This window comes from Perna viridis, chromosome 11 (genome assembly GCF_037379345.1).
Source record: "Perna viridis isolate PV_CMFRI_1.1 ecotype Kerala chromosome 11, ASM3737934v1, whole genome shotgun sequence".
Classification (NCBI taxonomy): Eukaryota; Metazoa; Mollusca; class Bivalvia; order Mytilida; family Mytilidae; genus Perna; species Perna viridis.
The window spans coordinates 3,031,722-3,046,931 of NC_142455.1; the positions used below are offsets into that span (position 1 = coordinate 3,031,722).

At 33.6% G+C, this 15,210-nt stretch overlaps 1 protein-coding gene across 2 annotated transcripts in view; it reads left to right on the forward strand.

Moving 5' to 3' along the window:
- The window catches only part of LOC148602336 (integrin beta-1-like), a 47,582-nt gene that overhangs the window by 20,709 nt on the left and 11,663 nt on the right, over window positions 1-15,210 (forward strand). For both annotated transcript variants that reach the window (XM_088551823.1, XM_088551822.1), the window contains exons 6-14: window positions 3-99; window positions 839-929; window positions 4,137-4,223; window positions 5,338-5,421; window positions 7,085-7,171; window positions 8,148-8,336; window positions 9,379-9,455; window positions 13,753-13,810; window positions 14,735-14,896. In XM_088551823.1, the coding sequence (XP_088407949.1) occupies window positions 3-99; window positions 839-929; window positions 4,137-4,223; window positions 5,338-5,421; window positions 7,085-7,171; window positions 8,148-8,336; window positions 9,379-9,455; window positions 13,753-13,810; window positions 14,735-14,896 (932 nt within the window). The remainder of the gene's footprint in view (window positions 1-2; window positions 100-838; window positions 930-4,136; window positions 4,224-5,337; window positions 5,422-7,084; window positions 7,172-8,147; window positions 8,337-9,378; window positions 9,456-13,752; window positions 13,811-14,734; window positions 14,897-15,210) is intronic.

Consider the following 15,210-nt stretch of genomic DNA (forward strand, 5'->3'; position numbering starts at 1 on the left):
AGCTGATTCAATTGGCAGCCTTACAAATGATTATAGATTTGGTTATGGAACATCGATGGATAAAGTCTCACTACCCTTTACCCATACCACAAAACAATAGTAAGTAACTTAATCAGTGATGTACTTTTGTCAATGGACCAATATCAGTGATAACTGTACTTTGTCAATGATTACTGTTGCTTTGTCAGTGATTGCTGTACCAATATCAGTGGTGATTGTAATTATGTCAGTGATTGCTATACCTAAGCCCTTTATAAATGTACCTCCATCAGTGATTACCGTACCTATGTCAGTGATTACTGTACTTATGTCAATGATTAATGTACTTATGTCAATGATTCATGTACTTATGTCATTGGTTAATGTTCTGGTCAATATTTACTGTACCAATGTCACTGATTTCTGTATTTAGTGATTACTGTACCTATATCAGTGATGACTGTAGAAATTTAAGTGATTGCTGTTCTTATGTCAATGATTACTTTACCTGTTATGCCAAATTATGTAATGTTCATAATAATATCATACAAGCTCCTTTTCTGTGTTAAGAGAAAGGCTGAGTTGTTCCATTTGGTATTTGTATAAGAAACACCAGTGATGGAACATGTTATGGCACCGCCAAAAGTGTCATACATCATAATCATATGATTCTCATTTGTAAAAATTAGCTTGCTCACATATGATTATTATGTGTGTGTGAAAAAAATGCTTAGATTACCATGTTGTTATCACATGACTATCATATGTAAACTGAAACATATGTTAATCATATGTTACACTTCGTAGGATTGTCATGTGTCACATTTGGTTGTGTAACTTTTAATATTTTTTACTTTAGTTTACAGAATCCTTGCCCTGATATTTCGTGTGCACCGCCACATTCATTTATACACAGACTTAGCCTTACAGATAATATAGATAGTTTTAAAGTAAGTATATTCATGTCTTTGTAAGAATCTGGAAGATTATGGTATGCCTTGACTTTTTTTTTAATCTGAGATAGTGTTTTGTAGTGAGACATTCAATTTTTTACAGTATAATATGAGGCAAATGTAACACAAAGGATGATGAAGTTGAATGTATTGATTTTTATACCCCCAATTGGGAATATTGGAATCACCTTATCTGTCCATCCATCCTTCAAAATTTTGTCGCAGTTATCTTGGCTCCCACTTAACAGATTGATTTCAAATTTGGTGTGTGAATTCATATAGATATGGCATATGTTGTTAGCAACTTTGATTAATCTCTCCAATATTTACTTTCAGTGTGAGTGAGGTATGCATTGCACAACAATGCATGCAACTTCATGTTAATTTTTATTTTTACTTTTACAGTTTAACATTGACTAGGATTTAGTTTTTCTTCATAATTTAAGTTTTAAGATGTGAGTCATTAACAATTTGTTTTTGGTATAAACATGAAACTGTAAATGTACTAATTGTTGTGGTGTACTAATTTTCACTATTTTTGCGGTGAACAGAAAGCCACAAAAGAATTGTATGTGCTAAATTGATTTTTATCACTATATAACACTAATTTGTCTTTGAAAAAGTGAAAATTGATACCCAGGAATATGACAGAATCCATGATAATAGCAACTGCAAAAATTAATACATTGACAGATCGGAATTATATTAAGGATGTAGACCTAGTGTATAGGACACAACTCATAAAAATCATTGGAACGCTTGTATTCAGCATTTTACATCAATATCATGTAAGCATCAAAGTAACCCAGAGTGATTTCATTCGGTTTCAGGTACCAGTATCGTATTGCATATCCCTGAGTGGGTGTACGTCAAAACATAGATGCTATTAAAATATAGTGCATTTTCTTTTTGCATCTTTACAAATAAATGTTTTGTCAAAAGATATGAACAATGACTTATAGAATAGAGCAAACATCATACTGTAAGATGAAGAACTTTTTTAAAAGAAAATCTAACATAATAACATAAAAAAGGGTTGGTTTGATGAGTGCAAAACGAAAGTGAAAGTAGGGAAAATGGGTATTTATAGTTCAAGACTACTTTTCTGTCCGATCTTCGTGGACTCACCCTATTTTCTTTGTGGGAAATTATTTTTCACATGTCCTTAGAAATGCTACATAAGTGAAAGTTTTATTGAATCAATTTACATATTTTTTTTAAAATCCTAAAAATATGCCCTTTACTATAGAAGTCTATGAGAAAATTAATACGATACTGAGACCTTCAAATGAAAGCTTGACTGACTGTGGTGAAATTGAATATGATACAAACATATCACTGCCTTCATGAGTTATGTCCCTTACCCTAGGTCTACCTCCTTAATATCAGTTAATTATTAAATGTTATATATGTAATACATATCAATATTTCACTTGTGAAATAATTTCTTTAATTTCATTTTTGGACTCTTGCACTTTATCAAACTCACAAGACTTATACAACCTGTAATCCAGGCTGTTGCATTAATGTTGCATGAACTGAGCTGTGCATACTGGAAACAGACATTGAACCTCATGATAGATGAAACCAACTGAAGATCGAATTGATAATCAGCACAACATGATAAATTCCTGGCATTCAGTTGGGTTTTTGATGGATACTAATTATGCCATATGCCTATTGTATTCAATCTTTGGATGGTTCCATCTATTTTCTTCCATTTTTTATAGCGGATTTCCACTTTTTCAAATTTGGATTATACCATACTGTATATTGACTTCTAATTTTGCCCACTTCCACTTTGTTTGTTGACCTCGTAAAGTCAGGTCTGTATCTTGGATTGTTTCCAGTCTGCACAGCTCACTTTACACAACAATACAATGGCCATAAGGTTGTATCTGTGGTACAGTCCTTGAACCAATCCATGCATAATTTGATGGATCGATGACTATTGATGGGTTGAAATCCGATGACCGGTGTCCAATCAGATCACAGTTTGGTTATTTAAAATCACAGATGATCTGTTAAAAATAAAACAAATTTAAAATAAAAGTATAAATTGATGTTTAAATCTTTTGCATTATGTAAATATGTGCAAAATTGATGAAGAAGAAAACAACAGAAACCATAAAAATATATTGTCTGCTCTGTGGTCACGAGATGCAATCATCGGTTTAGTGAATTGGTTTGATGGATCGATGATTGATTGGAAATTGATCGATGATCAATGACCGATTGCAAATTTAGTTGCATGAATAGGTTCTGGTATTGTATTAATTTAATTTGAATTTCCTAATGATTTTTTAGATCAATTTAACGATCGCAAAACTTAATTTTGATTGGAGAATAATCAAAATACGTGTAAAATAAATATGTGTCACAGAGATTTGACTCATTCAAGAGTAATCAAGGGAACGAAGATTCTAGCGGTAATCAAAAGAGTAAAAGAATGTAATCCAGGGACAAGAACCAGACATGGGAAACAAGGCATATACAACAAGGAACATAAAGTAACTAAAACTCCACTAAAAACTTGGAGCATGGATCAGGTGCACTGGTAGGGACCATGTCCTCTGCTTTTCTAGAAACATAAAAAGTCAAGTCGGGGGTAGACAAAAGGGGTAGACAAAAGAGGAAAGGAAAACTATGACACATTGAACAAATCAGTTTTCATGGTGCCGATGGAAACACCGTGTCAATCCACAAGCTCATACTGGTGACCATAAGACTTCTGTAGTGATGACTTCAGTCTTATGACGACATAACCCTGTTCTAGAAGCCTACTTGTTATAAGTCTAAAAAGAGACAAATCTTGACATTTGTGATCATATTTCAGGTGTTCACTCTTCTACAGTACATTCATTTGATTACCGCTATAGCACCTGCTCCATGCTACCAGTTTTTAGTGGAGTCCTTGTTGCTCATTTGCTTTTGTTACTTTGTATGATTTTAGTAACTTTATGTTCTTTGTTGTATATGTCTGTTTTCCATGTCTGGTCTTTGTCCCTGGATTACCGGTACATTCTTTTGATCACCGCTATAACCTTGGTTCCCTTGATTAGTCTCTAATGAGTTGTCCTATAGATATAAATGCTACAACTACCATATTTTCTGTTCTATAAAAAAAATTCTTAACTACAAATAAACAAAAAAGATATACAAGAATTCAGTTGTTTTTTTTTGTTTTTCTTTTTTTGTTTATAGTCAGTGGTTTCTGAAACACAGACAACAGCTAACAGAGATAAAACAGAGGGATTATTTGATGGTGTCATGCAGGTTGCTGTCTGCACAGTGAGTTTTTTTTTCTAAAGATTGGTATACCACTGCTCCATTGGATAGAGGTTTTAACTGTTCTATTCTTGTCCATATGTCCATGTTTTCATCTGTTACAATTTTTTCTGTCACTGTTTTCTCGGAAACTACCACTTGAAAACATTCTTTGGACAGGATACATTTTCGGAGAAATTAGAAAATTGACTCATTAAGAGACAAATCTTGACATTCTTTGGCATGATGGGATACGTTTTTGGAGAAATTTCAAAACAACCTTCTGATTATCAAAGACTTTTTTTTTCTTTATATCATGATTGAAAAATGGGGATCACAAGTGAACTATGAATCACAGATTTCTCATTTTATTTTTACATTTCATTCAAGATAATAACATGAGAGGCGGGATTTTAATTTCAAGAACAGTTTTTCCAATGCCTCTTAAGGAGGTAGACCTAGGGTAAGGGACATAACTCATGAAATCAGGGATATGTTTGTATCATATTCAATTTCACCAAAGCCTCTCAAGCTTTTGTTTTAAGCAGAGTAAAATGAATCAAAGTTAATTAGATAAGTTGTGTCCCTTACCTTAGGTCTACCTCCTTAAGTAATTAGTACCATAGTTAAATCTGGCAATTTTTATGAAATAAGTTATACAAAGTATTTTTGCGTTTCTGGTTTTTGCAGACGCAAATTGGCACACTAAGTACTTATGCCCAAAGTAAATATTTTGCAGAATTTATTGTGGCATATTTTGACAGTCTGATCAAGTAGCACTCCACATAAGAATCATGCAAAATGTGATTCATGGTTGGAAAGCCTACATATTTTTATTTTTTATATTTTGTTTAGAATGTCAAAGTAAACTGCAAGTAATGTGTGGCTTTTCGTATAACCCTTGTGCACAGTTGATAAAAATTATATAGAATGTACTGTAGAATTCAAATAAAGGGAGATAAATCTGTAAATGACATTTAATACAATAGAAACTATGGGATTTTCTGTGTTGATTATCTCCCTAATGTAGACAGATTGGAATGAACTACTATTTCATCATATAGACCTGATACTTAAATACTCAAAATCAACTCCCTGTGAAATTTACCCAACTATACAATAGTTTATCTATTTATAGGATCGAGTTGGATGGAGAAACAAGGCCAGACGTATTCTACTGTATGCCTCTGATGTGGATTTTCATTTTGCTGGAGATGGAAAGGTAAATAAATATCTCCAATTTGAACCTTTTTCCAAAGATGTTAACATTTGACAATTCTTCACTCTCAAGACTTTCTCATAGCTGCAGATTTGACAAGTTTTTCATTTTCACTGCATGTTTTCACAACTAATTTGTTAAGATTTTATACCCAGAATAATTTTTCTAAAAAAAGCAGACAAAATTTCCAGGATATAAAGGATACTACAGACACTGTGAAGTGTGTTTCAAATCTTGTCCTACTCTTACAGACTGATGGTAAAGGAGAACTATTGACCAAACTGTACAACAAACAACATGACTTTTCATTCCTTATTGTCAACTTTCCTGCCAATTGTGGCAACATCCCTTCAGCACCTGCATATGGAGTATTCATATCAGAACTCATATATTTGCCAGAGCTTGCGAAACTACGCAGACTTTTTGTATCGCACTAGACTTCTTACAATTAGGCTTCTGGAACAGGGTTACGTTGCTACAAGATTGAAGTCATCACTACAGAAGTTTTATGGTCGTTATCATGAACTCATGGATCATTACAGTGTATCCATCTTCACCATGCAAATTGATTTGTTCAATATGTCATAGTTTTCATTTTCTTTTTCATCTACCCTTGACTTGGTTTTTTTATTAGCAACTCTGCGGCTGTTTCTAGAAAAACAGAGGACACTGACCCTACCAGTGCACTTGTTCCATGCTCCCTGTTTTTAGTGGAGTCTGAGTTGCTCATTTACTTTTGTTACTTTGTATGTATTATTTTAGTTATTTTATGTTCTTTGTTGTGTGTCTGTTTTCCATGTCTGGTCTTTGTCTCTGGATTATGTTCTTTTGATTTCAACTAGAATCTAGGTCCTTTGATTATTCTTCCAAAGACAGCTAAATAACAGTAAGTTACCACTGAAAGCAGGAGACTTGACTTCTATATTTCAATCGTTTTTAATTCCTGATATCTCCCATCTCAGGCTACTGCCCTGATACATGTACTGAAAAATATTATCAATTCTAATGACTGTGATGACACCAGTCTTAAATATGAAATTGTGCATGATCCAGGGGTAAAACTTGGGAATTTAAAGCCGGTAGCCCAGATTACATTTCTGTTGAATAAGTGCTATATGATCAACTTAATTTTCCCCAAAAGTTTGGTTCCGACCTCAAAGTCGAGTAGGCATGGGCGACTGGGCTAGTCCATCAATTTTTATCTCTGTGCATGATGTTGTTTCAAATATTCATTCAAAAAGCCTGAATGAAGATTTATTATATTATTTGGATTCACAAGAATTACTCTGAGAACCATTTGTAATAAGCTATCTGATTGGTAGGATTTCCTAGGGTACCATAGGTTATTTTGTATAAATTTGGTACTGTGACATCATTACATTGTATTTTGTACATTTTTAACATAGGACTTTTACGCTTCATTTTTTTTTTTTATTGGCAGCTGTGGACAAAAGGCTGCACGGAGCAGTCTTGTTTGAACTTAAATAGATTAGAAATAATATTCTAAGGATATTTTAATTTTTTTACCAACTCATGCTTGTTCCTATTATTAAACTGCTTTATTGTTAATAAAAGAGCAAATGATATTACATAACTTGGTCAAAAATTAAAAACAATCCTTAAAAGGAGCTATTCATGATGTTCTGATAATATGTTTCTTTTTCAGTTGGCTGGAATTGTACAGCCTCATGATTTTGGATGTCATCTTGCCCCAGAGGGATCTTTTTGGAAATACACACATGACACAATACTGGTAAGACAAGTCTTGTTAAGCCTTCCGTTATGATATTTTAACCCCCTGCTTTGATAAATTAACTCCCCTGTTATGATATTTTAACTCCCCTGTTGCAATATTTTAATCCTGTGCTAAGATATTTTTACCCCTGTTATGATATGGGGTTAAGATATCTTAATGTTGAATTAACCCCAGGGGTCAGAATTCATATGACATTTTGAAGTAGTATCCCCTTCACGGAAAAACCTGTACACATGTGTAATTGGATTAATTTAAGGATTTTGGGACATAGCTACGTGTACCTCTAATAACACTTGACTTTGTTGATAATGCACAGCAATGTTGTTACATGATGTACATCGCTGATGTCTTAGCCAATGGGATGACTTCCTGTGCATCTTGGTTAAAAGTTCCTAGCTGCATATGTCATTTATGATTTTTTTTTCAAATTTAAAAATATGTAAAGCACTGAGGCTTCATTTCTTGCACTGCATATGGTAGAACCTCTCAGTGATAGATTTGGCTTCCTCTTTCGATAGTTTTGATTTTGGTTATGATCTTCCTACATATTTGATTTTAATGCTGTTGATGAGAGGTTACTCCTTGAAACACATGTACAGCATTTTGAAATTTACAATATATAAAACTGGTATTTTTTTGTATTTCTGAAATATGTCATTTCTGACACAACAACTCTGCGGATTTCGTTCAAATTTTGTATTTGCGATTCTACAGGAGTTATGGAACTTTTCTACTTCAACTTTTTAGGTGACAGCGGGGGACTTATTTGCTATGAGTTGATTGTTAATTATCATAGTGTTACATGTAACCACTGCTTCAATGACACATTTAATCTATAAATAACATTTGTTTGCCATCTACTTTTGTTTTGCTTACTGAAGTGGATACTGATAATATTTTTTTGGGAACAAGTCTTTAATGGAAATATCTGCCATGGTAAGAAAAACTATGATCAATCAAGCAATTTTTACAGGATTATCCCTCAGTTGGACAGATAAGGAAAGCTGTGTTGGACAACAATATCAACACAATATTTGTCATCAGTGGAAGTGAGGCTAAAAACTATTACGACAAACTGAATGCTGATATCCCAGGATCCTTTACTCAGGAGTTAAATTCTGATGCTAATAATATCCTCAGTATTATCGAGGACACATACAAGGTATAGTGTACTCATGTTCATTCTGTTTTTGTTTTTTCAAGTTTGAAGCCGTTTTTTGTTTTTGCTTTTTTGTTTTTTCTTTCTATTTTTGTTTTGTTTGTTTTTTTTTATGATTATTTTCAGGATTTAGAATCAAATATGTGTTGAGTTCAAATGGATTTTTTTTCCCTTTTTACACACACAGCCAAATGTGCCTCATGTGGTTTGCAAGTTACGATTATTATATGAATCAAGCATGATGTAATCATCATATGTTTCAGTTTGGGCCATAATAAAACAATTCCTGGCACGACCCAATTAGTTTAATTTTCGAAATGCGTTTGGAAAATATTCCTTGACATAAATTTTTGAAAACATTCCATGTTTTGTCCGGACCTGATTTATAATTTTCTTTTTTATTTATGATTTAGTAACTTTCAGTTTGAAAGTGATATAAGTCAGTAGCAGTAGAAAAAATATATTTTGATAGACCTGTTTAAATCAATCACCAAGCACAAATAGATTGTGATAACAAAACCATTATTTTTTTGGCACAAGTGACAGTTTCTGAGAGAAAAAATTTTAAAAATGAAATTTATTCCCCTTTCCCAAATTTTTCAGAAAAGTTGGATGATAATCTAGGAATTTTTTTTATTATGGCCTTACAAATGATTATTTGCATGATTATCATATGTAATTATATGATTTTCACAAACATATGAGAATCACATGATAATCATTTACTGAGGCAGAGAGATAAGTTCTTGACAAAATGTTTTTAAACAGAGTATTTTACTTAGTAACCAAATGAAACAGGTTCATACGTATGTGACTGTAACTCCCACTATACCAATTGAGATTTGGGTGCCTTGCATATGATTTAACTAATAGTTCATGATGTTGAGGGTCATAATGGCAATATATGGACCAGTTGGCTGAGGTCCATTGAAAATTTGAATATTTGAGGGCAACCAACTGGTTTTCAAAAGTTATGCTTTATTTTTTAGTAACAATAGTCCTTTATGATAAAATAGTACAATGTCATTTATTATTTTCTTTTTAGAAATTAAGAGGAATAGTAAAATTTGTCAACGAGCCTTTCAAGAATATTAATGTAGAATATTGGTCAGCATGTGGAGGGTAGGTTATTTATATAGAATAATTGTCAACATGCCTTTCAAGATAGTTGATGTGAAATATTGGTCTGCTTGTGGAGGGTATGTCCTATATGTAGAAAAATATAGGTCAGACTCTTATTATAAAAAAAGTAGCTTAAAATTGTGTTATTACCCTGTTATACTCCCTGTTTGTCAAGCACCCTTTCTAAACTGCATGATAGATTTTAATGATTGATGAATGAACATTAACAGGATGATAAATTGAAAAGAGTGAATAATCGAACACAAGTTAAATCTTTACACATTCTCTGCACAAGTGATCATATTTTGGTTATTCACGATAACAAATTGACAACACTTTTTATTTTTTATTGCAATTTTCAAATATAATTTTTTTATTTTGTGAATGGCAAATTAATATTCATATTGTGACGATTTGGGCGGATGAAAGTTAAAGAGTAAAATAACAGAATTTGTTTAACAGTGTGAATTATTGAAATTGTTTATACTTCAAGAACTTCAAGGCTAAACCACCTGACTGTTCTTGCAAAACCTCTCCATTCAAATATGGTCCTTCTGGTCACGTCGGGAGATTTAACCATCATTTAAAACGAATCTCTGTGTAATATCCTTTCGAAAGGTCCCAAGTACTGTGAACCACGCTCCATAAATTGGAATTATAACTTTAAAGTTCTTATGGATGCCGTCGAGGACTATGCAAGAAAATGGATAAAACAAGAGCAAGAAGACATTGATTCTCTGTCAGAGTGGTTAAAGGCCGTAAGGTCTTTAATTTTGAAACAAATAAAAGTTTTAAGTGGGTCAATGAGTGCCAAGACCACATCAGTTTTCAAAGACCCCTATGTAGCAAAAACATTGTCTACTATACATGACAAATATGTTGTCGTACCAGCAGACAAAGCCCAAAACAACATTGTTTTTGTCTGCTAAACGTTTTATATCCAATGTTTATTATCAGAGGTAGACGTAGAAAATAATAGCAGTGATAAGACCTACACTGCTACCACTCTCTCCAAAAAAGAGATTGTGGAAAACCATAAATCTGTGCTATCCTCTTTTGGTCTCTCTACCAAGGACAATGATTGTGATTTACCATCTATGTACTGGATTGCTAAACTTCACAAGAGTCCATACAAACAACGTTTCCATAGCTGGATCTGCAAAATGTACTACCAAACCTCTTTCAAAACTTTTAACTTCTATACTCACAACTGTCAAAGAGGGTCTACAGTCCTACCACAATACTTGTTACTCTGGTAGTGGTATTAATTCAATGTGGATCCTGAAAAATTCGAAAGATCTTTTGGAGACAATCAGTTCAAGACTATTATCTGAATATAATAGCATTAAAACCTATGATTTTTCAACACTGTATACTTATATTCCCCATACTCAGTTAAAGTCCCGACTTAAAAACATTATACATCATTGTTTTTCCAAAAAAGATGGTACACCTAGATACAAATATATAGTTCTTGGTAGAGATTCCTCATACTTTGTAAGAAATTATTCCAAATCATCTTCCAAATATACAGAGGAAGATGTTTACAAAATGCTGGAATTTTTAATCGACAACATATTTGTCCAGTGTGGTGGACGTGTCTTTCAACAAACGGTCGGCATTCCAATGGGAACAAATTGTGCTCCTTTACTTGCTGACCTATTCCTTCACTCTTATGAGGCTGACTTTATAGCTGATCTGATCAGAAAGAAAGAATATCGTTTGGCTAGATCCTTCAATCTCAGTTTCCGCTATATAGATGACGTATTATCTTTAAACAATCCTAATTTCGGGGATTTGATACATCACATCTACCCAAAAGAACTTGAGATAAAGGATACTACAGACACTGTGAAGTCAGCCTCATATCTTGACCTACACTTAGAAATCGATGGTAAAGGAAAACTATTGACCAAACTTTACGATAAACGTGATGACTTTTCATTCAGAATTGTCAACTTTCCTTTCATCTGTGGCAACATCCCTTCGGCTCCTGCGTATGGAGTGTTCATATCACAACTCATACATTATGCCAGAGCTTGCTGAAACTACGCAGACTTTTTGTATCGAGCTAGAACTCTAACAAATAGGCTTCTGGAGCAGGGTTATGTTGCTACAAGATTGAAGTCATCACTACAGAAGTTTTATGGTCGTTATCATGAACTCGTGGATCGTTATGGTGTATCCATCAGCACCATGAGAACTGATTTATTCAATGGGTCATAGTTTTCCTTTCCTCGTTTGTCTACCCCGGACTTGACTTTTTATGAGCAACTCGGCAGGTGTTTCTAGAAAAGCAGAGGACGCTTACCCTACCGGTGCACCTGGTCCATGCTCCCAGTTTTTAGTGGAGTCCGAGTTTACTTTTGTTACTTTGTATATATGATTTTAGTTACTTTATGTTCTTTGTTGTGTATGTCTGTTTTCCATGTTTGGTCTTTGTCCCTGGATTACATTCTTTTGATTACCGCTATAACCTTGGTTCCCTTGATTATTCTTTCAGTAAACTACTTCTATATATATAATAAATGGTTATACCACCTACTTTTAAGGTTTATACCCCCCTTTTAGGCCATGTACATGGTCTCTAGTGTTCCCAGCCACATTTTAAAAGGCAAGGTTATTAAAGCCACTACAGGATACTTATCATACAAGCATTATGCATTATCATCTTTGACAGAAATGGGCAGGGTGATTACATACAGATTCTCCCTCAGTCTCAAGGGGATTACAGGATTTTTCCACTCGAGATAGCTAAATTTGATATTTTAATCCACGAGCTTTATCGAGTGAGTAAATCTAAAATTTAACTATCGAGAGTGGACAAATCCTTTAATCCCAGAGAGAAATTAGGGAGAATCTGTTTCTCCCATGAATAAAACCTTAAAAAATATATTAAACAACACCCTAAATTCTCCCACCATCAACTACGTCATCACGGACCTCCCCTCCAGTCATCAAGGACCTCCCCTCCAGTCATCTAGGACCTCCTCTCCAGTCATCAAGGACCTCCCCTCCAGTCATCACGGACCTCCCCTCCAGTCATCAAGGACCTCCCCTCCAGTCATCACGGACCTCCCCTCCAGTCATCAAGGACCTCCCCTCCAGTCATCAAGTCACTGCATCATCACTACCATTATGATTAGTTGATACACTACCAACTAATCTTTTAAAATATGCATAACATTCGTAAATCAACAAGTAGTTAATTGATCAACATTATGAATAACAACTGCAAACATAGTCAACGTGGTAAGCGTGGGAGTCGTCACATGAAATTTTAATTTCTGGCTTCTGGCAGAAAATTAAAAATTTTTAATCACTTGCTCTTGCGGTGTGAATGAAGCCTATGAATGGAAGAAAAGAAAACAATCATCATGGAACACTAGGTCTTATTATAAATACCTAGAATAGTAAAAAAGCTCCCTTATCATTTGTTTGTTCACATTTAAAGAGTACTATGTTTCTCACAAGTGGAAGATCCAAAAAAAGGAGGACTGCAGGTCATATTTGCCCCCCCCAAAACAAAACCCAAAAAAAACTTATTTTTAACTAAAACTGTCTCATTTGTTAGTTGTATGGAGTGAAGATATTGTTGTCTTCTCTGTCTCATGTTTATCTCAATTTGAAGAAGGTCATTTTATTTAAAAATTAACTTTATTCCCCACACATAGCTTTTGTTCAAAGCTGTTAGGTCATTAAGCTATGAATACGGGCCAAATATGTAAACTTTGTAATGGCGCTAAAATTGTTCAAAACAGTCAATTATATGAATATAAGGAAAATAAAGGTTCTATGGCTTTGTTATGATGTCATAATGGTGTTACAATTATATGTCATTTAACAATAAAATATGACTGGAAAATGCAAAAAAAGTACAAAATTGACAGAATATCTGAATTTTGGTAAACTTCTAGTAATTCTGTTATTATTTTGATGCAAGAATTTTCTTAAGGAGGTAGACCTAAGGTAAGGGACACAACTCTTACAAACCATTGGAATCCTTGTATTCAGGCTCTTTATATCAATCTCATGCAAGCATCAAAGTAACTTTGATTGATTTCATTCTGTTTCAAATGAAAGCTTGAAACACTTAGGTGAAATTGAATATGATTCAAACACATCACTGATTTCAAGAGTTATGTCCCTTACCCTAGGTCTACCTCCTTAAGTCCTTATGGTTGCTGCCTTGTCATAGATTCAAGTCTCCAAATTCACATTTAACACTTGATGATTAATTTTCAGTTGTATCTTTGGCCAGTATTACCCTTTATCACCCTTTTCCTTTACTTTACAGGAGGCCATCCCAGACTGATCAGAGAGACACTTGTGAGAACATTACTGTAGGCAAAATTGTAAGCACAGCTGGCAGTCAACAGTAATTTATAGCAATTTGAAATATAGTGGTGCCTATTTCAATACTAATCTATCTAATTTTGAAAGGCTGCCAGTTATGATAATTTTGTTATAACTGACCAGGTATTTACAGCTATTCAAACTTGAAAGGTTAGTGACCAAAAATCACACAGGTGCTGTATGGTAATAAAATAGGATATTTACTTAGAGAGCTGTTTAAATAATTGATTATTGATGTTGGTACCACTCTATTTTAAATTGCTGTAACTCTTGACCTATCACACATATGCCATATTCATAAAATAAAAACACCCCCTGTTTGTTGTTATTTCAGGCTTTTGACAATGCTAAGATCCTGTTGTACACCCACAAAGAATGTGCAGTCATATATTGGAATGGCCCTGCCATCCTCATTGTCTGTAGATCCATGGTTTTCATGTGATTACTTGAGTATTAGTTGATCTTTATAAATTTTTTTAACAAGGATTTAAACCCCAACAGGATTTTGAGGGTCATAGCACCAACTTTTAAAGGCCAAAGGGCATAAAACAAGCATTTATTTGAACTTCGCTATAAAACTCAAGTAAAAGCATAGGAATGTCAATAATTTCACAATACTCTATACTACAATGGTCAGACTTAGATTGATTATGGTTTAATTGGAAATCCCTGTCATTCGGATTTCAGATATCTTTTACTATTTTTGAGTTATAAAAAGATTTATTTCATCTTTCATGATTTTGAAAGCATTATTCAAAGGAAAAAACCTGAGGATTCTGAAAAAGTCATCTGAACAGAAAGTAGAATGGAGTGTTGTTAGATCCTACATGGAGTAAATGAATAATAGATAGGTCTAATTTTAATTAGATCATAAATCTGTGATCACATAATTTACTTCATCCACTTTTTTTTTTTTTTTTCAGATAAATTTTGATCTAAGAATGACTTTAAATATCCAAGAGTGTCCAAAATCTTACAGTGACAGATTTGAGAAGAGCTCCATCCACCCCGAGGGTCTTGAGGATAGACTAGATTTAAATGTAGAATATATTTGTGACTGTGATTGTCAGTCTCCATCAGAAGCTGTAAGTGATATAATATTTGTGATTATCACATCGTCAAATTTGTCATTAGTTTTTGTAATTGTTTCAATCTACAGGAATTTCAGATAAAGTTGTGATGTTTTTACCATAATTTGGCTTTGTTATAATTCTTGTACTATGGAATTATTCATCCCCCACTTTGGTTTTTGTTCTTTCTATTACACTTTTGTGAGTACAACCTCCAGAAACCAGTGCATTGAATCTTTCATGAAACTTAGTAGGAAGTGAAAGTATGTAGTTATGATTGTAAAAACATATTAGGTAGCACTCCAGATAAGAATCATGCAAAATGTGAT